Source organism: Marmota monax, unplaced genomic scaffold (genome assembly GCF_021218885.2).
Source record: "Marmota monax isolate L192 unplaced genomic scaffold, Marmota_monax_Labrador192_F-V1.1 WCK01_AAM20220418_F8-fsc00021, whole genome shotgun sequence".
NCBI lineage: Eukaryota > Metazoa > Chordata > Mammalia > Rodentia > Sciuridae > Marmota > Marmota monax.
Window position 1 is genome coordinate 26,243,543 of NW_026695228.1, and position 23,351 is coordinate 26,266,893.

The 23,351-nt window shown below is 43.2% G+C and overlaps 1 protein-coding gene across 5 annotated transcripts in view; it reads right to left on the reverse strand.

Annotated features, from left to right (window-relative positions):
- Smarca4 (SWI/SNF related, matrix associated, actin dependent regulator of chromatin, subfamily a, member 4) overlaps nucleotides 1–23,351 on the reverse strand; it is a 90,788-nt gene that overhangs the window by 35,587 nt on the left and 31,850 nt on the right. For all 5 annotated transcript variants that reach the window (XM_058576801.1, XM_058576800.1, XM_046436575.2 and 2 more), the window contains exons 12-18: nucleotides 19,871–20,001; nucleotides 19,644–19,701; nucleotides 11,052–11,173; nucleotides 9,434–9,584; nucleotides 7,715–7,878; nucleotides 2,363–2,429; nucleotides 1,129–1,239 (exon numbers count right to left, since the gene is read on the reverse strand). In XM_058576801.1, the coding sequence (XP_058432784.1) occupies nucleotides 1,129–1,239; nucleotides 2,363–2,429; nucleotides 7,715–7,878; nucleotides 9,434–9,584; nucleotides 11,052–11,173; nucleotides 19,644–19,701; nucleotides 19,871–20,001 (804 nt within the window). The remainder of the gene's footprint in view (nucleotides 1–1,128; nucleotides 1,240–2,362; nucleotides 2,430–7,714; nucleotides 7,879–9,433; nucleotides 9,585–11,051; nucleotides 11,174–19,643; nucleotides 19,702–19,870; nucleotides 20,002–23,351) is intronic.

The window sequence follows — 23,351 nt, forward strand, 5'->3', positions numbered from 1 at the left end:
GGCAAGTCTCTGTGGATCACAATGAGCCCAGCTTCAACCTCTCTCTAATGGGAACCATGCAAACCTCCTAAGGATACTGTGAGGCTTGAGGAAGGCAGCACATGTCAGGTCAGGGTACCCAAGGGCAGTGCTGATCTGGGGGTTCAGCAGCCTCCTTCTACAAATAATATCCAGCCATGGCAGATAAACAGGATTTTCAGGGCCTTGTTCCTGGGCTCATGATGGGCCTACCTTTATATTACACCTGCAGGAGAGACACTATAGTACAGGCTGGAGGACAAGATTCTACCCTCAGTTTCCAGGACCTCAGTTTCCTCACCTGTCAACCCCAGAATACACACAGAGGGCCCGATACCACCATTACCAGCATATAGTGAGGAGTGTGGTAAATGGCAAATGTCCCTGGGTCAAAAACTCTCCACTCAGTGCTCCCTATGGTCAGCAATGAGGCCTGCTGTACACTATTCAGTTGAAGTTTCCCAGACAGGAGGAGCTACAGCAGGCATGGGACTGCATCTGCCTACACCTGGACCATGGCACATGCTCAGTAATTCATCAGTGCAGGCAGGAGGTGCCTTCAGTCACATCACCCAGAAACTTCCAGGCCTGAACAGTCCCCAACATAAAGGCCTGAGGCTGATAGGCCAACAGCACCTCAGCCTGAGTTCTCAGCCGTCATCCTCTTCCTCAAACCCTAGCTGTCTCATGGTCTTTGGTGGGCGGCATGGCCCCAAAGGAGGGGAAATTGAGGCTACTAGAGATAGGGACGACAAGGCCAGTCTATCCTCAGCCCAAGTGGGACATGCAGGCAGGTCAGGAGACACTGTATGAGAAGCAGCTTCAGGAAGACACCCAAGAGGAGCTAGTCCACATGTTCTGAGGACAGCCCCAACCCTTGGATCTGAACTGGGGCCAGCCTTGAGACGTTCAGAAAGGCAAAGCTGTGGTCACCTCCTCCACACCCAGGGTAGCTGTCTTCTTATGTGTGTACATTTATGTGAGTCACTGAGAAGTCCCTTGCAAGGGGCTTTGGGGCATACACACACACGACAGCATGGATCAGGCAGCAGCAGTTTCCCAACAGCCCAGGAGCCCCTGGCCTGATGTGCTTTTGGCAGCAAACATTACCTTGGCTAGGATGTGCTTGTCTTTGATGATGTACTCATAGGTTGTCAGCAAGACATTGAACTTCCCACTGCGGAGCTGGGGGACAAAAGCCCGTCTTGCTGCTGGAGAGCCCTGCGGGGACACGACAAATATACCTCAGCATCACAGGCAATGCAAGTGAGCGTGGCACCCCAGCAGCTGCCTGGATGGCACTCCTGACAGGGAAGAAGGGCTTGGTCTTGTCAGAGGTGGCATGCAAAGGTGGTGGGTAAGGGACTGGTTGGTGCTGACCTTGATATGCAGAGCACCAACTATACGGAGAGGATAGCAGAGTGTGGGGCCCCTTGGGGAGCTGTGCTGCCTACTACCTGGAGTACCTTCATCTTCTCTGCCCAACTGCTCCTTGGGGCCCCAGAGAAAGGGGACTACTGCTTCCCGGCCCTCCATCACCTGCATGCCTGTTGGCTGAGCAACCCCTCTTCACAGGTTCCCAACCCAGAAGCTAGAGCCCCTCCTATGCATACTGACGGACACTGTGATCATTCCAGCCTTTTCCCTAGCCACAAACCTGTGCCGTCCCTCATTTCCAAATCCCTAACCCACATGACAAGGGTCTAAGATGGACACCAGGGCTTTGTCCAGGATCATGTTCCAGACACACTGAGCTTTAAGGCTCCCTAAACTGTTATCTATAGAGCTACCCATGGTCCCTCAAACCCAACAGCTGCTGTCCTCTCTAGGCCCTCAAACACAAAGTGCTCTCTGTCAAGCTTCTAACTTGCCATGGGCTGAGAGCCTCACAGCACAGGATGAAGGACCTGGACCTGGGAGATCTGCAGCAAGGGCAGCTGGTGCTGACCAGGCCTGACCTGGGCCCACAGCACCTTGTGTACCCTGTCACCCAACAGCCCATGATGTATGTTCATTAGGTCCTCATACACTAATGGATTTTTAATCAAAGCTTGGTTGAAAACCACAAAATCCTCCAGCAAAGCATCGATGTCTACTATGTGTTTCAATGTACACAATGTGAAAACTGTATTCCACAACGAGTCCATAACTTAATTTTTTAAAATATGCATTTATACCCCCAAATAAGTGACCCCAATTCTGCAATATTATGACCCTATATATACAAAATATAAAAATCCTGTACCATTAGTGTGCATGGATGTGCCTGTCTTCTCTTTCCCTCCCCTCCCCTTGCCCACATCCCTTAAAGAGTCACAGGAAACCTTTGCAGGCTGTCACGTACCTTGTAGGACACCTTTACCACAGAGGGTGCCCACTTGTCAAATTCATATGCCCAGTTTGACAGTGTCCTGGTGGCACAAGGAAGGGATAGTCAAGTTTCATGTTGGTCAGAAACATCAGGGTTGACATGGTCACGGCTCTCGAGGTGACAGGGTAACTGAATTTGTCACATAGCAGCTGAGTGCGGGAAGAAAGGCCAGGAAGCACCAGGAGGCCCCTTTCTCTGGGGCCCCAAGGAGCAGTTGGGCAGAGAAGAGGAAGGCACTCCAGAAGCATGTAGGATCAGAAGCATGCCAACTGGTGATGAGGACGGGTAGCTGCTGCTCAGATGGGATAAGCCAGAATGAATCTGGATGGGAGACCCGGAGACTAGCTCTTTGGGAATACACCACATACTGGTGCCAGGAAAACCACATAGCCTCTTAGACCGGGTCTCAAGCTCAGAACCATGCTAGTGATTGTGCTGTTCCCCCCTGGGAAGGTAGGAGACACTGAGGGTTCTTTTCACCATCTCTGAATGAAAATGGTACTACTGACGTGTCCTGACAGTCAGACATGGAATACAGGCCATAAGCAGAAGTCTGGTCATGCTAGGGGAAGGGGAAGGCTAGAGCAGCAGGGACAGGGCAGGAGCAAAAAGCTGAGGCTGTTCCTCTTAGACAACCTAGGTCAGATGATGACAGGAGGGAGAGGGAAGATACAAGAAAACATGGAGCAGGTGGAACGTGGTGGAGGGAGTGGCAAGGAACCATTCCCTGGAGGGAACACACTCAGGAGAGTATGAAGGTGATGATAAATTAAGATCACAGGAGTAGGATTCTGGGAGAAAGGTTGAGACATGAGTTTTTGGTAATGGAAGGAAGCCACTCAGAACATCTAGACCTGGTGATTTGTAAAGAGAAGACACAACACACACAGATGAATAGCAGACATGGTCAAGTCTCCCTTAGCACCTCTCTCCAAGTACCTCCACACTGAGGTGGTGGTGAGTCCACCACAAACTCACACTTCCCAGGCTCCCTAGCAGCCAGTCATTGGAGTGGGCACAGTCCCAACCAATGAGATGAAGCTCAAATCACTGGGGTGAAAGGAAGGAAGCAGGTAGACTGGTAATATCTGATAATGTTTGGCTGCCAAAAGCTACTGTTGCCCTTTGCCCTGCCTATCAGCCTTGGAACTCAGATGAGATGGTGAAGGCAGTACAACCATCTTGCAACCATGAAGCAAGAACCTGAAAGCAGGTGTCACTGGCCAAGGGTGTGAGCAGAAAACTTCAGGAGTCTGAACACCTGATGGCATTGCAGAGTTGCCAGACCTGCCCCAGACAGCCTGGCGTGCAACTCCCCTTATGATCAGAAACACCTCCCTGGTTCAGTCAGAGATCCTATTTCTATAACAAGGAGCAACAGGAGAGAGTTGAGGGACAGAGAGAGAAACTAACAGCCAAAGCCCAAGGTCTACAGTAGGTGAGGCAAGAGCCACTATGTCATGAAAGGAACTGAGAAGACAGGCCAGAGTGACAACAATCTAAGGCAAGGCCAGAGGTTCATGGCAGAGTAGTGAAGTCCCAACGGGTGGAATAGGGCAGTCAGATGCCACAACACCAAATACGCCCTGGGGCACAGTAGCTCTTCTGGCCTGGAGGAGATGATGCTGGACAGAGTGGATGCTTGCCTGGGGGAGGCATGGGGAGAAAAGGCCACAGGTCAGGCTGGGGCACAACTTCACTGAGGTGAGTAGGGTAAGCTAGCACCAACAACCTTGGTAATGGGGTTTTAACTGCAATCTGTGAGCTTGGAGACAGGGGAAAGGTACGAAGCACACTGCACTCCAGTGAGGAAATGACTTCTCCAGGGGTGAACTGTTCTGTAACTGCTTTGTGCAGCTCCTGGAAATGGATGTGTCAGCAAGGAAGGAGAGTTACCATGCACCCCGCAGACCAGGCTAAGTGCGTTCAGCTCAACATAACCAAAGATGAAAGAGAAGCCGCTAAAGACTGTGTGTGCACAGGGGTAGTACAGAGACTTGCACATCCTAGTGCTCTCCACTCTGAGGGCCTGGAACAATGACACTCAAAAGCAACAGGCACATGTGGAACCCAGCTTGTGGGGATTTTTTTTTTTTTTTTGGCTTTGTTAGCTTGTTTTGTGGTACTGGGGTTAGAGCCAGGGCTTTGCACATGCTACAAAAGTGCTCTACCATTAAGGTTTCCAACACCATCCTCCTATTAGAGAAAGCAGGGCTCCATGAGAAGAGGCAAGGCTGGGACTGTAGCTCAGTGGTAGAGAATTTGCCTACCACAGGTGAGGCACTGGGTTCCATCCTCAGCATTGATAAAAGTAAATAAATAAATAAACAAATAAATAAAATAAAGTTATTATATGCAAAGAGAATGGACAAATTCCAGGAAATGGACAGATAAGCCTGGATTATCTCCAAACCACCACAGTGAGGGGCCTGTCAAAGGGGCAGTTATGTCCCCAAGAGTTCCCAGTGGCCAAAGCTGGAAAGAATTAAAAAAAAAAAAAAAAAAAAACACAGTCCAGTAATGGTGTGTAGTCCAATGAAAAATTAAATATCCATCAGTCGTTGCTGTAAAATGACTGAGAAAGGTAATAAATGGGGAGAATTCCAATAATGTCCACAACCTCACTACTCAGAAAGCTGGAACTGCACTCTACATCCTTGTGTGTGGACTGAGATTAGGAACATTTTTGAAAGAATACAGTAAGAAAGTGGAGGAAAAAGAGTAACTTCATAGCAAGCCATGTGATTAACCTGCTTCATGTTGAAGATCAGCAGTGACCGCAAGCTGACAGTGTGTAGCTTTGACACGATGAGTTAAGATGAGCATTTCAGGGCTGGGGTTGTGGCTCAGCAGCAGAGCGCTCACGTCACATGTGCAAGGCTCTGGGTTTGATCCTCAGCACCATATAAAAATAAATAACTACAACTAAGAAATAAATATTTTAAAAAATAAATTAAAAAAGAAGGGCATTTCACCTCTGTGCTCTTCTGCCTAAAAGTCAGCCCTTGGTCAATCACTAAAAAAAAAAAAGGCCAGAGGGAGACCCAAGACTGAAGAATGGTCTACAAAACACCTGATTAATCTTCCAAACTGTCATGTTGGGGGGCTGCGGGTGTAGCTCAGTGGAGGCAGCATGCCCAGCATGAACAAGGCTCCAGGTTCCACCCCCAGTACCAAAAGAAAAACCAAACTTATAGAAACTCTAAGGTCATGAAAACTATGGCAAGTTGAAGGAACTGTCACTGATCTGGAGGTTAAGGTGACAGCTAAATACAACGTGGGATCCTGGAAAATAAATGAACAGTGAGGAAAATAAAAGTGAACCCCAATAAAGTACACGGTTTATTTAGTAATAATGGGCTAGCACTGGCTCCACAGTCCTGGCAATGGGGCAGAGGGAAGGGAAGCGGGATCCACAGTAAGAGAAACCAGGCAAGAGGACACTGGAGCTGGCAACCTCTCCGTAAATCTAAAGCTACTGTGAACCAACTCTACAACAGAGTGACAGACTTGTGTAAAAAGAACAGGAATCAGCTGAAGAGATCCTAGGCCAAATCCAGGACAATTTAAGCAATAAACAAATATATCAATATTATCAAATATCCATGAGCACATTCTGCTGCAAAAAACAGAGCAGCCGAATAAATGAGGGGAGGGACAGCTCTTTTTTTTTGTACCAGGGATCAAACTCAGGGGGCACTCGGCCACTAAGCCACATCCCCAGCCCTATTTTGTAGTTAATTTAGAGAGAAGGTCTCACTGAGTTACTTAGTGCCTCACAGTTGCTGAGGCTGGCTTTGAACTCCCAATTCTTCTGTCTCAGCCTCCCAAGCTGCTAGGATTATAGGCATGTGTCACCATGCCCGGTGGGACAGTTTCTTTTTTTGTGTGTGTGGTGCTAGGGATTGAACCCAGGGCCTTGTGCATGCGAGGCAAGCACTCTATCAAATGAGCTATATCCCCAGCCCCTGGGACACTCTTTTAATGGCAAAATTTCAACTAACATGCTGAGAGGAATGATGGAAACACATGACCATGAATCTGGCAACTCCTGTGTAATGATCATTTCAGGCAAGGCTCACCCACTGGTGACTGCAATTACAGAAAAGGAGGAGAAGTCGGATATTCATGCACAGGCTAAGCGCCACCCACAAGATACTAATTACAAAGAGAAACTCATAGGTTTCATAGCAGGGAAACCTGTAGGCACCTCATAACTGAGAAACTGAAGTTATCCTCCCGTGACAGAGTGCCTCGCAGTTTGTGTCTTTGGCCACCACACAGAACAGGGCAGAGCACCACAACAGGTCACACCAGACAAACCCAAACCAAGAGCCAGTCTCCCAGATGCCTGCCCAGGATTCAGATGTGTCAAGCTTGTGAAGGACAAAGACGGCCTAGAAAATGCTGACTGTAGGCTAAAGTGGCCCTGTGAGCATCTGGCTGGGCTTAGGGGGCTGTGCTCCGGGACCTGGTCAGGTAACATGCAAAGGCCTGGCTACGTAGAGCAGACCATACCAGGTCAGGGATTGGTTTAGGGCCAGATGTTGGACCCTAGCTGGACAAGGAGGGACATCTTGTGGTTTCTGGAAAAGGTCTAGGCAAAACCCTTTTTGTGGCAGGTGCCAAACTGGGAAGAGGGATAGATGTCCAGGGTGGCTGGCAGGCTCTTAGCCTGCTGGAAGGAAGACAGCAGTCGAGGTAAGAGATGATAAATGACAGACCCCCCCCCGACCAGATGGTTGCTGGGTACCCAGATCCAACCATGCCTGAGCATCTGTGATATGTGGAAGAAACTGGGATGTGACTAAGAGAGCTCTGGGGTCCCTGGCAGGGTGCACAAGATAACAAGGGAGTAAAGAGCATTTGCTCAACAGAGCCACAGACATTCTGCTCTCCAATGGCAGGCTTTTGTCTCCAGCAACCCCCATATACAACTGCCTGGCTGTGGGCACAAAGGAGAAGTCAAAACATTTTGCAAAAGCTGCCCTAGGGGATGGATGGACAGGGACCCTTCCTCCAGCCCCTGGAAGTCAGAGGCAGGCTGGTGAGGACTGACTTGTGGCCCTCACTTTTCATATACTGAAGTTCTAATAACTGATACCTCAAAGTATGACCATATTTGGAGACATGGTCCTTAGTGGTAATGATATTAAAATGAGGTCAAAGGATAGCCCCAATCCAATATAAACATCCTAATAAATTTCTATTGTTTAAGCTGGCCAGTCTGTGAAACTGTTAGGAGAGCCCAACAGACTCAGGGCAGGGGGGTGGGGTGTGTATGAGGGAAGTCCAACTACAGGAATCAGAAGCAGGTGCACTTACGAGAGAGGCACTATGATGAGGAAGGGCCCGTTGATGCGCTTGTGCTCCATGAGGTATGTGATGAGCGCAATAGTCTGGATGGTTTTCCCCAAACCCATCTCATCGGCCAGGATGCCATTCAGGTTGTTGTTGTACAGGGACACCAGCCACTCCAAGCCCTTGATCTGTAGGAACAGAAATGGCCATCTTACAACTGAAACCCCAGGCAGATTCCAAGGAACTGCTAGTCACAAGACCCACACAGACCACATCCCATCCATAGCCACCTGAATAAAGATTTTGCTCTGGACCAATCCAGTCCTTTTTGCTTACTCTCGTTCTTAGCAATCTTTTTTGTGAAATCTCAGGGTAGCTATGCATTTTAGTAATGTATGTATACAAAAGTTCTACTTCGTAAGGGTAAGGTTTTTAGCTTAGTGATAAATTAGCATGTACGAGGCCCTAGTTCCATCACTAACACCCTAAAAAAATGAAGATTCTTGTGCACATTAGAACATTTCATTTCTAACCTTTATGATATCCATCTGACCCTCCTGACACTGACCCATACAGTGCACCTGGGGAAGCCTGCCCACACAATGTGATTTTTCAAATTCCAGAAACTATTAGGGCTTCAGGGACACATGGTGATGACACTATCCCATGACCAGTGAATCCCAAAATAGCATCTTGGATGAACTATAGGCTTTCTGAAACTTGGGAGCTTTCAAAAATACAGGCATCAAAGTGAACACTGCTTTTACACTAAATACAAAATTATGAAGGAAATTTTTTAAGTTATTCCAAATGATTAGGGAAGTAAGTTCTGGCTAATTTGCAATCCTTTTGGTTACAAAGGCCTTGGCAAAATTCCAGTGGGATTTTGGAAGCTGATATGAGCATGTAAGATCTGAGAAATCCCTTATGGAAAGTTGGAGAATAGAGATTATAACCAAACAAAATCAGGGAGATGTGTTCTTTGGCTGGAGTTAGGCCAGTTACCTTCTGGGATCTTACAGATGAGGTAGGGATGTGGGGCCATGGAAAAAGGACCTGCTCCCTTGCTGCAACAAAGAAGGGGTACATCCACGGCTGCAACTTCCCAACTCTACCAACTCTCGCCCTACCCAGAGCTCCGGGTGATACAGACAAAGGAGTCGTGGTGAGTTCTACAACAGATGTGGCCATTCCTGAGCCATGTGATTTTGAGCTATTACTAAACCTCTGTGCTCTCCTCCCCATCATCACACATGTTGAGGAGAAAGTGGGGCCGACATTGCAGGACTATCAAGGGATTTAGAAACCCAGAGTGATGGAAGTAGTCTAATTTTACCTATATGGATCAGGCGGCCAACAAATTATTTACTGCAGCTTCATTTCCTTCTGGTAGTTAATAGATCATGTCTGCTTTATAGAGGGGAAGAGGGGCCAGGCACAGTAGTGTACACCTGTATTCCCAGAGACTTAAGACGCTGAGGCAGGAAGATCGCAACTTCTAGTCTAGCCTCAGCAACTTTTCAAGGCCCTGTCTCAAGATAAAAAATAAAAAGGGCTAGGGATGTAGCACAGTGGTAAAGTGCCCCTGGATTCAAATTTTAATCCCCTGTACCAAAAAACGGTGGTGGGAGTTGCCCAAAAACAAAAAGTGGAATATGAACTCAGGTCTGAGTACAGCAGATACTGATAACCTCTATCAAGATAGCTATGCTGGTGGGGCCTCCCCACCTCCTTTGGCCTTACCTGGTACTGTTTGAGGACACCGTTGACCATAAGTGCTGACTGTTTATCCACTCTCTCAGTGACAGCATGGGCCACTGCATAGTACGACTGCAGGCCACGAGCCAGGGCCTGGGACACACCATACTCATCATCAACGTCTTGCTTGGCATTCCTGAGAGCAAGACGGAAGTTCCGTGAGGACACACGTTCCTATTTCTGGCAATGTGCTGCTGAAGCAATCTGTGTTGAGTGGCCCTTTCTGTCCAATGACCTGTGGCCTAAACTAGAAGATATGAAGAAGTGCGACCAACAGCCTGAGGACAGGAAGGGCAGCCAACACACTCCCAGAAGGACCAGAGACTGGGTGCTGTGGGGCCCCATCCCACCTTTGCAGCCTAAGTATACTTGTCACATTAGCAACATTGCTGCTAATGAGAAACTGATCATGTAGTTCATTTATTACTCTGAAAGCTCCCAGAGCCTCCAGGGAAATAAGTGCACACTGAACCATTTACAGTTTGGCAATTTGAGGATCCAATCTGAATTCTTTCCTTTTTAAAAAGTGGCCTATATTCAACTACATTTATTTACATCAGACATGTGTGATCTATCTTCTGACATTTCACTTTATACTGGGCTTTCTGTTTTTATGTTCTTAGGAATCTTTCACAGTGAGCTGTGTTTTCTTATTTAGTGCAGGTTTTTGCCTCCAATATACTTCTGTTGACATCAATGTTTGCGGTAAAAATTCCTTATGCAAATATTCGAGACCAAAAGTATATGAGATTTTGGAATTTTTCAGATTTTGCAATATTTACATAGAGTAACTAATTGAACATCCCAAATTTGAAAATCTGAAATCCAAAATGTCCTGATACCTAAAACTTTCTGAACTTGGAGTATTTTGAATTTTCAGATTAGGGATGCTCAACCTGCAATCTTTTTCTGTTCCAGCAGTAACCTTCATAACTATCATGTACATAAGACTCTCGATGTGCTATTTCATTGTAACAATCCCCATAACCTCCTTATCACAATTAATGATAAAATTAGCACATTAATTATAACTACACTTGCAAGAGCAAAAGTTAAGAAATAATCTAAGTGCCCACCACCAGAGGAAAAATTAGAGTACAGCTATTTGTTATATTCAGCTATGGAAGACAGTGGGGACACTCCCTGTGCAAGGACACAGGACTGTATATAGAAGAGATGTCTTGATGAGAAAAATAAGGCTTGCCCCAGTATGACCTCGATTCAGGCAAACAAATAAAAAAACACATTTTGCTTATTAATGGAGCAAATCTCTCTGGAAGATGATACACATAATGCTGGAAATAAGCTTCCTTCAGCAAGAAAATGGTGGGGAGGGGCTGGGAAAATGGTGAGAAGAGAGAAGCTTTCTGTTGTCCAACCTACTGTACCTCATAGCCTATGATGAACCATGAGTGTTCTTCCTACATCAAATCCTATAAAAGTAAATAAAATCTGCAGTAAAGAAAGTTGTTCTGTTTACGGTCTCTTGTGGCTGGTGATGGGGCAGTGGGAATCCCATCTAGGAAGAGTTGGGGCTCCAACTGCTTCTGCCAGTATCATCTTACAGAAAGCTAGTGAGAGAGGTTGTGACAGGATCCCTTACTCAATGATGTGCCGAGCATCCACCTCAGAGACATCATCACTATCTGGGTCTGGAATCTTCTTCTTCTCCTCCACAGGCAGGGTGGGAGGTTGTGCTGGCTGTGGCTGCTCTTCCTCCTCCTCCTACCAAGAGACAAGCTTGTTGTTATCCCAGTTTATCCCATGAGTGGGGTGAAGGGCTCCCAAGATAAAGAGATTTTGGAAGCAAATGATATTTCTTACAACCATTACTCCCTCTTCCTGGCCCAGAATGACATGCCTCTTAATTAATCCGTAAATTATTTTAGTTTTTCTAACTGATTCCACACAGTTCTTTAAAAGGTACCTCGGTATTCTATAGTTCGGTTGCTATTAAAAGTAGACACCAGGGGCTGAGTCTGTAGCTCAGTGGCAGAGCACTTGCCTAGCATGTGTGAGGCACTGGGTTCAATCCTTTGCTCCACATAAAAATAAACAAAAGTTTATTTAGTTGTCCATATTCAACTACAAAAAAATTGGGGGGGGGGGGGGAGTAGACACCATATCCCTCCCACCCCCATTAGGTAATCAATATTAAACTTTATTTGTTGCCTGACCTACTCAAGCAGTTTTTCAGTTGATTCCCATGGATTCCCTAAATTTTAAGTACTTCATAGCCAACTTTCAATTTGTACTGCTCATAATTTATTTCCAGCTTCACTGACATGGTTCAAATATCTACAATATGACACAATTCTAATGATAACAGACAGCTTACTAAGGGTTTTCTATGAACTTGTACAGTAAGTGGGAGTACTGGGTTTCCTTAAAGGGCTTTTCTACATTTACTGAACAAGTGATACTGGGACTTCACGTGACAGATTAATAAAAGACAAAAACACATTTCTTAGCGTTGAACCATTCTCATACTCCTGTATAAATCATTTAATACCACAGTGGATTATTTTCCTTACCTGCAATGGAACTCTGTTTACAGAGTTTTTAAAAAAACATCTGTAGTTAATCAGTTAAATAATTCCAATCAAAGAACAGCAAGATATCCTGTGGAACATGCAAAATGGTTTTCCAAATTATTTAAAATAAATGGTGAACAATGCAAAGACCTGCACCTGGCACCAACTTATCCAAACTAATAACATGATGTCTGGAATTAAAACAAGGAAGGGAATTCTGGTTAAATCCAAGAGGGGTGAGCAAATTTTTTCCCCAAAAGGCAACAGTAAAGTTGGACTAAATTGGCAAAAGTGACTATTTTAGAGGTCTGAGAGTCAACCAAAAATATGATAGTCAAGGGCTGGGGATGTGGCTCAAGCGGTAGCATGCTCGCCTGGCATGCGTGCGGCCCGGGTTCGATCCTCAGCACCACATACAAACAAAGATGTTGTGTCCACCGAAAACTAAAAAAAAAATTAAAATTCTCTCTCTCTCTCTCTCTCTAAAAAAAAAAAGAAAGAAAAAAATATGATAGTCAAAAAAGTGCTAATCTCTGAAAAACTGCTGAGTGGGGAAAAGGAGAGAGGGAGCTTATAGTACTGCTACTTGGAACCACTTCTATTTCTTCCGCTGCCTTCAACATGAAGATTTTGCTGGCCAGGGCAGGACATGAGGTCTGGCAGCTATGGCTCAGAAGGTTGGTTCAATCATACAGTAGCAGTAATGGCACTGCCCACATGGAGTGGCACTATTGGAGAAGGTGGGGGTCTCAGCATGGCAAAAGAGAGCACATTACTGGCAACACTGTACACATTTGCAGAAGAGACAAGAAAGGTCCCTATCACAAGTACTAGCCAATACGGATATGAAAATGGCCCCATTTTGGAATGTGTTCTGCTACCTGCAGATACTTTTGAAGGACACAGGGTTCTGACTCAAAGCATTTGAACACAATTTCTACCCACTTCATGACCACCTAGTCACCAAGAAACACAATCTGTTCCTAGAGAGCCAGGACTTTCAAAGAGGAGAAAACAAAAAACAAACTAAGCATACATCGGATGCAGCACACATCATGAGGAAAACATTTCACAGAATTGGTTCAAACAGTAATTAAAAGACAAAAAATACCACCACACCCCTGCCAAGGGTTGGAAGTCAGAATCCACTGGGGCTAAAATGAACTTCAAAAGATAGAGGGAGGGGCTGGGGTTGTGGCTCAGTGGTAGAATGCTCGCCTAGTTTGCATGAGGCACTGGGTTCAATCCTCAGCACCACATAAATGTAAAATATTTTACATTTACACCTAAAACTTAAGAATAAATATTTTTTTAAAAAAAAAAAAAAAGGACAGGGGGAAAATAGTAGTCAACTGAACCTCTGTTCACAGATGTTGGAATTAGCATACAAAGTCTTCAAAGCAGCTGTTATTATAAATGTCTAAAGCTATTGTACATATATTCAAGGAACTAAAGGAAATGATATGAACTAAAGACAACAAATATAGAAAGCAAATTATAAACTTCCCAAATTTGATGAAAAAACAAAACTACCCATAAAATAAGTTAACCAAACACCAAAAAGAATAAACACAGAGTTCTACAGTCTACTGTTAAGAGTTAAAGACAAAGACTAAGTCTAGAAAGGAGAACAAAGAAAAACAAAGTATCCTACAATAAAGAAGAGCAGCAATACAATTATTTGGTGGCAAAATTTTTATATGAAACAAATGGGTAGCAAGTACTGGAATAATATATTCTAAGTGCTGAAAGAAAAAAAGCTGACACCAAGAATTCTATGTCCAGCTAAACTATGCTTCCAGAATGCAGACAACAGAAATACATCCCAGATTAACAGAATGAGATATCACGTTGCTATCAAATAGCCTTACGGGGAAAAACAAAAACTAAACAACTAGAATTAGTCTTTAAATCATACAGGACATGACAGTATATGTGGTTGAAATGCACTGGAAGAAATAGCACCAGAAGTGGTAATAATGTTTTCCGTTATTTCTTCTCAACTAACACCTTTAAAATTCACAAGACTATAGCCAGGCATGGTGGCGCATGCCTGTAATACAGCTCCTTGGGAGGCTGAGACAGGAGGATCATGAGTTCAAAGCCAGCCTCAGCAAAAGCGAGGCACTAAGCAACTTAGTGAGACCCTGTCTTTAAATAAAATACAAAACAGGGCGAGGATTGTGGCTCAATGGTCAATTGGCCCTGAGTTCAATCTCTGGTACCAAAAAGAAAAACTCACAAGGGCTGGGGATGTGGCTCAAGCGGTAGCGCGCTCGCCTGGCATGCGCACGGCCCGGGTTCGATCCTCAGCACCACATACAAAGAAAGATGTTGTGTCTGCCGAAAACTAAAAAATAAATATTAAAATTCTCTCTCTCAAAAAAAAAAACAAAAAACAACAGCATGACCTTTAAAGGTGTTTGCTGGAAAAAAAAAAAGAAAACAAAAACTCACAAGACTACATCACTATTAACTATAAGACTGTACAATATAGATATAATCTACATGACCAAAACAGCAAAGGAAAGGGAGGAAATTGAGCCACATTAGAGCAAAATTTCTATATTTTATCAGAACTGAGTATTAATTTCAAGAAAAATGTGATAAATTAAGGTGCATATTATAATTGCAGAGTGACTACCAAGTAATTTTTAAAACACTATAAAAATTAAAATTTACAGAATAAGTCCTTACACTAAAAATCATTTAACCCACATAATAAAAGACAGTAAAATGAAATGGAAGAACAAAAACAGGACACAGAAATGACAAATGTTAACCTCATCATATGTTGTATCACATGTTAATGGTGTAAAATTAACTCAACCAAAAGGCAATTTATTGGAGCTGGTCACGGTGGCACATGCCTGTAATCCCAGCAGCTCAGGAGGCTGAGGCAGGAGGATCCTGAGTTCAAAATCAGCCTCAAAACTGAGCAAGACCCTGTCTCAAAATAAAAATTAAAAGGGCTGGGGACGTGGCTCAGTGGTTAAGCACCCCTGGGTTCAATCCCCTGTAGGGGGGGCAGGCCAATTACTGCCACATGACACTATAAATGCAACAACCAGCTGTATGTTCTTTTAAATTCAAATAAACAAATAAATTTAAAAATGGAAAAAACATGCCATACAAACAAAAATCATAAAAAACCGGAGTGACTACACAAATATAAGACAGAATAAACACACACCTATCAACACAGCATCAAAATACATGAAACAAAAGCTGGGCATGGTGGCACACATCTATATTCCAGCTACTCTGGAGGCTAAGGCATGAGGATTCCAAGTTTAAGGCCAATGTGGGCAACTTAAGTGAGATTGTCCACAAAAATGGCTGTGGTGTATAGCTTAGTGATAGCATGCACGAGACCCTGGGTTCAATCCCCAGTCAAAAAGAAAAAAAAAGTGACATAATTAAATAGATTTTTTCAACAAAAATTCTTGGTGCCAGGCACTGTGGCACATGCCCATAATCTCAGCAACTCAGGAGGCTGAGGCAGAAGGATCACAAGTTCATGGTCAGCCTTAGCAACTAAGCAAGAACCTGTTTCAAGTTAGAAAAATCTTTAAAGAGCTGGGGATGTGCACCAGTGGTAGAGTGCTTGAATGAGGCTCTGGGCCCAATGCCCAACACCCCCCCACCACCAAAAAAAAAATCAAATTAGGTAACTAAAAATGGACAATTCCTAGGAAGTCAAAATTTACAATGGTTTACAATGAACTCAAGAAACAGAAAATCTGAAAAGAATCCATAACAAATAATTGAAAAAATGATTAAAAAATCTTAACAACTGCCAGGCACATATCTAAAATCCTAACAACCCAGGAGACTGGGGAAAGATGATCTCAAGTTTGAGGCCAGCCTCGGCAACTTATCAAGGCCCTAAGCAACTTAGCAAAACCCTATCTCAAGATAAAAAAATCAAAAGGGCTGGGATGTGGCTCATTGGTTAAGCACCCTATGGGTTCAATCCCTGGTTCCAAAAAAGAAAAAAGAAAAAACTGCAATGAAAAGATCAGGCCTAAAGTAATTCACTAGTAAACCTAATCAATTATAAGAACACCTGTTTTCACAAAAAATTCAGAAAACAGAGGAAGAGGGAATATTTCCCAAACCATTTTATAGAGTCTATATTAACCTAAAATCAGACAGAAACACAATGATAGAAGAAAACAACAGCAACACAGGGCTGGGAGTATATATATATATATATCACTCAGTGCTAAAACACTTGCCTCTAGCATATTTGAGGGCCTACATTCATAAGGCAAAAACAGAAACAAAAACAAAAACAAGGGCTGGGATTACAGCTTGGTGGTAGAGTGCTCGCCTCACATGTGGAAGGCACTGGATTCGATCCTCAGCACCACATGAAAATAAAGGTACTGTGTCAATCTACAACTAAAAAAATTTTTAAATACAAAAAATTTCCTAAATACACATTCAAAGACCTCAAAAAAAAATATTGTCAACACAGCAACATATATGATTATAATATGTGTGATTACATACTACGACAAATTGGAATACAAACTGAATGCCCAGAAATTAATTAAACGAATAAAGCATTCTAACAGATGAAAGACCAAAAAAAAAAAAAGAAAAAGAAAAAAACATTTAATAAATATTTAGAACAAGGGAACTGGGGAGGTCTCAGTAGGAGAGTGCTTGCCTGGCATGTGTGAGGCCCTGGATTTGATCCCTAGCACATAAAAAAAAAAAAAGAGAGACAAAATCTGGCACCCATTCCTGGACAAAAGATTCTCAATAAACTACAAACAGAAGAGAACTTGCCTAATGAAGAACATCTATCAAAAACGTATCACTAATATCAACAGTGGCAGACTGAACATATTACCCCTAAAATGGAAAAGGCAGAAAATATTTGTGCTCTCCTAGTTTTTATTCTACTGGAGGACTTACCAAGAGCAATAAGACAAAAGAAAGAAAGAAAACTTTATTCAACAATAACATAGTCCTGTATGTGAAAAAAACTAAAGAATCCACACCACATCACAAAACAGAAAAAGTTTAAAACTAATCAAAAAAATTAATAAAATAGTTCTAATCACAATAGCATCAAAAAGAATAAAATATATAAAAATACATTTTTAAAAAGTAGCAAAATTATATACTTTGCACACAGAAATTAAAAGATAATCTAAACAGCCAGGTATGGTGATGCACACCTATAATCCCAGAGGCTCAGGAGGCTGAGGTAGGAAGATGGGGAGTTCACAGCCAACCTCAGCAACTTATAAAGGCCCTGTTTCTAAGTAAAATACAGAAAATATAGCTAGGGATGTGGCTCAGTGGTTAAGTGCTCCTGGGTTCAGTCCCTGGTACCAAAAAAAAAGAAAGCCATTCAACATTCACATACTGGAAGACTCAACACCATTAAGAAAACTGTTAAGTAGGGCTGGGAGTGCAGGTCAGTGGTACAGCACTTGCCCAACATTCATGAGGCCCTGGGTTCCATCCCTCACACCAGGGGGTGGCATTAGGGTGGTGATAATAATTTGTTAAAACCAAGACACACTGGCACAAGTCTGTAAACCCAGTGAATAGGGAGGCTGAGGCAGGAGGACTACATGTTTGGGGCCAGCCTGGGCAACTTACTGAGACCCTGTATCAAAATATTAGGGTTGGGGATGTAGCTCAGTGGTACAATGGCCTTGAGTTCAATCCTGTTTATCATGAAAAAGTAAAAATTTTAAAAATATTAGAAACCAGCTGAGTGCGGTGGCGCACGCTTGTAATCCCAGCACTCTGGAAGCCGAGGCAGAAGGATTGTGAGTTCAAAGCCAGCCTCAGCAAAAGTGAGGTGCTAAGCAACTCAGTGAGACCCTGTCTCTAAATAAAATACAAAATAGGACTGGGGATGTGGCTCAGTGGTCAAGTGCCTCTGGGTTCAATCCCAGTACTAAAAAAAAATTAGAAACCAAGCACACTGGAAGAAAAATTTGCAAGTTATATATGAGATCAAAGATGAAGATCTACACTATATAAAGGATTTACAACTCAGTAAGATAACAACCCAATTAAAAATGGGCAAATGATCTGAACAGACTTCTATCAAAGGAGTTATATGAATGGTACATGTGGGCATATGAAAAAATACTGAACACCATTAGTTACTAAGAAAATGCAAATTAAAATCACAATGAAAAACCACCACAAACTCACTAAAATGACTATAACCAAAAGGACACACAATACCAAGTGTTGGTGAGGACATGGAAGAACAGGAACCTGTGAAATGGTATAGCCACTTTGGAAAACAGTTTGGCAGTTTCTTAAAAAGGTAAACATAAACTTACCATATGACCCAGCAATTCCACTCCCAGGTATCTACCCAAGAGAAATGAAAACATATGTCCACACAGAGACATGTTTGCAAATGTTCACAGCAACATTATTCATAATAGCAAAAAGAATGGAAACACAACTGCCCATCAATGGGTGTGTGGATAAACAAATTGTGATATCCACTTGATGGAACATATGACTCACAATATAAAGGAAAATAAGTTCTTGACACTCACAACGACAAGGATAAACCTCAAATTATGCTACGTAAAAAAATGTCCAGAGCTAGGGTGGTGGCTTAGCTATAGAGCACTTGCCTAGCATGTACCAGGTGCTGGGTTTGATCCTAAGCACCAAATAAAAATAAAGGTCCACAACTAAAAAATATATTTTAAAAATAAAGATTATTTATAGGAAATGTCTACAAAAGACAAATCAACAGAGACAGAAAGCCGATCAGTGGAGTCCTGAGGCTGGAGGAGAGAACAGGAGCTAATTGCCAAAAGGCTAGTTTTTGGCAGGGCAATGCATTAACACTGATGTGTGGTGATGACTGCACAACTGTAAATGTATGAAGAAACATTTCTAATGGGTACATTTTATAGTATGTAAGTCATAGTTAAAAATTCATAACAAAATGTTATTGACCCGAGACTTATTAGAATATATATATTTTTTAAAAACCTGAACATGACAGGCGACTCTCAGAAGATTGCAGTGGATATAAAAACAGAATATATCCATTTTTAAGTAGCATAAGGCAATGGCGAAGGGATATAATAAATGGCACACTAACTGACTTAATACTCAGAATGGGGGAAAAAATCAGAGTTCCACTGCGTACCCTATAGCTGGTAAATTCCAGATAACCTGAGGAGGAAAACAAAAACTCAACAAGGAAGGGTGACAGCAGGACGAGCCAAAAGAAACATATGATGAACATGGAGCTGGTGTCAGGCCGAGACTAAATATATATAAGGAGTGCATAAAATTCATAGTTAAAACACACTCACAACTGATTAGAAATGAGCAAGCAAAGAAGACCATTCAGGGATGTTGACTGAGCACTTGAACTGTGGCTAGTGCAATAAAGTGGATTTAAATTTTATATAATGATTAATTTAACTTCAAGTGGAAATAGTCAATGTGGTATGAAGGTACCACATGGGTCCAGCGCAGATCTAGAGCATCAAGTTTCAGCTCAGCTGGGGCCTCAGCTGCCCCCTGCCCCATAAGGTTTCCCACCAGTGAAGGTCACGGCGCACAGGGTGACATACACACACACAAGGTAGAAGGACCCACTACTGAGAACTGAGGGTCTTGAAAGCCAGGACGTGGACTCTTACCTCCTCCTCTTCTTCCGAGCCACTTTCCTCACTATCGGATCTTGGAGCTACCTCATACCTAGAAAAAACAGTATTTTAACATAAAACCTCCTCAGAACTTGCAGAATTTACATTCCCCGACAATGATATCCAAATGCAAGCAAAATAACCCTAGCTATCAACATCTAAAGGGAGCTCTCTGTTGCCTTAGTAACCTGGCTGCACCAGGAATGCAAAGTCCAACTTACCCTGGGTTCATCTCAAGCCAGGCCTCCAACTGCCCAGCTTTTGGGGCATCTGTGCCTGTGAGGATCTTCCCACTCTCCACGTGGATGACTTTCACAGGGAGGTCACTCATCTGGCTGGTCTCGTCCAGAGGCTGAAAGAGAATTTACCACATGAACTGAGGTTCCCTGGGCTCCATCCCTGAGGCACCCAGAGGGAACAGGACTAATTGTGACCAACTGAGAAAGGAATCTCTCAACCTCACACCGAGAAAAGGTTGGAGAAACATGGCTGTTGATAGAAAAAAAATGGGCGAATTATACAATCAGCCCTCTGTGTCCACAGGTTCTGCATTCAACCAACCCATATTTGGATGGGAAATATTTTAAATATTTTTAAAAATTTTTGTTTCTAGCCAGGCGTGGTGGCACACACCTTTAATCCCAGTGACTCAGGAGGTCAAAGTAGGAGGATCCCAAGATTGAGACCAGCCTCAGCAACTCATTGAGTCTCTAAGCAACTGAATAAGACTGTCTCAGAACAAAAAGATCAAAAGGGCTGGAGATGTGATTTAGGGGTTAAGTACCCCTGAATTCAATTCCCACTACCAAAAAAAATAAAAATAAATAAATAAATTTACAAAATTTTTGTTTCTAGACCAGTGTAGTGATACATGATTACAATCCCAAGAACCTGGGAGACCGAGGCAAGAGGATCAAGTTTTGAGGCCAGCCTCAGCAACTTGAGAGACTCTAAGCAACTTAATGAGACCCTGTCTTAAAAAGGGCTGGAGATGTAGAGATGTAGCTCAGTAGTAGAGTGCCCTTGGGTTCAATCCCCAATACCAATAAATAAACAAACAAACAAATTTTCCCACAGCAACAAAGACAGAATTCCTCATTTGAAGCTATTAACTTTAGATGAATGCTTTCTTCCTTTTCAGTTCCTCATTATTTCCCAAAGAAAACCTCCAGGATAAGAATGAAGCTCTTGGTATACCTATTTTTCAAAATGGTGCACTCATGGAGTTGGGGCTGTGGCTCAGTGGTAACACACTTGCCTGGCATGTGTGAGGCACTGGGTTCAATTCTCAGCACCACTATAAATAAATAAAATAAATAAAGGTCTCTCAACAACTACAAAAATATTTTTAAAAAATAAAAATAAAATGGTACGGACTGGGGATGTGGCTCAAGCAGTAACACGCTCGCCTGGCATGCGCGGGGCACTGGGTTCGATCCTCAACACCACATAAAAATAAAATAAAGATGTTGTGTCTACTGAAAACTTAAAAATAAATATTAAAAAAAAAGTTCTCCCTCTTTCTTTAAAAAAAATGAATTAATTAAAATAAAATGGTGCACTCACTGTCAACACCATCTGTATTCCGAGGAATATCATCTCCATGCACATGAAAAACTCACCCAGAGCAGCCCACCTCTGCCTAAGCAATGGGCTCTACAGATTAACTCAACCAGGAACTCTGAATACTGAATATGTCAAAATTCTGACTGATGTGTCCTGGGGAGAGGCTTGGCCATGTCAATTTTTTAAAGCTACCTAGATGACGGAAAACACAGCCAAGGCTGAGAACAAAGAAAATCCCCACACAGCATCCTGTGACAGACATGAACAGGGGAGTGCCACAGCAACAACTCAACAGAACTCTTTCAGGTGAAATCGTTTCAGAGAATTCTGTCTTTGGTAACTCGCAACAGTCATTCACTTCTGGGAGACTGGTCTGTAGAAAAAACATGCATCTGCTGAAGACTCAATTTTGTCTCTCCAAAATCTCTACACTGAAGCCGTAACACCTAAGACAACAGTGCTGGGAGACAGAGCCCATTGGCCATAATCAAATCAGATGAAATCATGAATGCAGCCCACTCATGATGGGATTAGTGCTCTCATATGTGACACCAAGAGGTAGGGGCTGTAACTCCGTGGTAGACACATGTTAGCACACATCAGGCTCTGGGAGTCACTCCCAACACCTGGAAAGAAAAAAAAAATGAGAAGGTACAACTGTGTGTGGTGTCCAGTTACTCTGGGAGGCTGAGGCAGGGGATCATTTAAGCCCACAAGTTCAAGACCAGCCTGGGCAACATAGAAAAACCATGCCTCAAACAAAACAAAACAAAACAAAAACACACCAGAGATTTCTTCTACTCTCCCCATCCACACCACAATCCCCAATGTGAGAATAGCAATGGCCACCCATTACCCAGGAAAGGAGCCCTCACCAACAATTAACAATGTGAACACTTTGATCTTTACTCCTAGCCTCTAGAATTGTGAGAAAATAAATGCCTGTTGTGTAATTCCCCAGTCTATCCTACTTTACTATGGCAACACGAGTTAACCATGACAGCATGAAAATACAATGGACAAGCCAGGTGTAGTGGTACACACCTGAAGTCCCAGCTACTCAGGAGGCTGAGGCAGGAGAATTATAAATTCAAGGACAGCCTTCGCAGCACAAAAAATAAAAAGACAAAAAACATAATGGACAATGATGCCAATAGATTAATGTGCAACAGGATGGAAGAAGACAACTGAAAGTCCCTAGGGGAGAAGAGTTAAGCAAGTGTGGTACAGAACAGTTCAGAGCAGCACCTTTGCATCAGCTATGAACTGAAAGCAACCTTCTAAAAAGTTATTAATCTTGAGCTGGGGCTATAGCTCAGTTGGTAGAGTGCTTGCCTAGTGTGCACAAGGCCCTGGGTTCAATCCCCAGCACCACACACAAAAAAAATTATTAATCTTAAAGACCAAAAAAACACACACATTAAAACAAAAACAGAGAGCCAGGTGTGTTGCTACTCAGGAGAATGGGACAGGAGTATCAAGAGTTCCAGGCCAATCTGGTCAATATGGCAAGACCCTGTCTCAAAATTTGAAAGACATGAAAAATAGAAGTACATGCCTCAATATGGAAAGTTGCCCAAAACACCTCCTAAATGAAAAAAGGTCTATGACTCACCAGCCTATGAGAGAGCTTGTTTCATGTGATCATTTTTTTCCTACAGGGAGTATGACATTCAATTAAGCAGGTGGCAGCCATCTCTATCAGGGAACTTTAGAAAGGACAAGGTAAGCTAGGCACCGTGGTACACAGCTGTAATCCCAGAGCCTTGGGAGGCTGAAGCTGGAGGATTGGAAGTTCGATGTCAGCCACAGCAACTTAGTGAAACCCTGTATCAAACAAATTTTTAAAGAGACTGGGGATGTGGTTCAGTAGTAAAGCATCCCTTGGTTCAAACCCCGGACAAAGGGGGAAAAAAATACATGAAGTCATCTGGAAAGACTTCTCAGATACAATTCTAGACAAGAATCAGAAACACTCAGGGGCCATACAAAGGAAGGGTACTAGGTAGCTATGGTGTAGTTCAGTGGAAGAGCATGTTCTCTGTGCGCAGGACATCCTGGGTACAATCCCCAGCACAAGAAAAAGAAAAAAAGGCATGGAGAGGAAAAGTACAGCACAGCAAGCAAACACCCCAA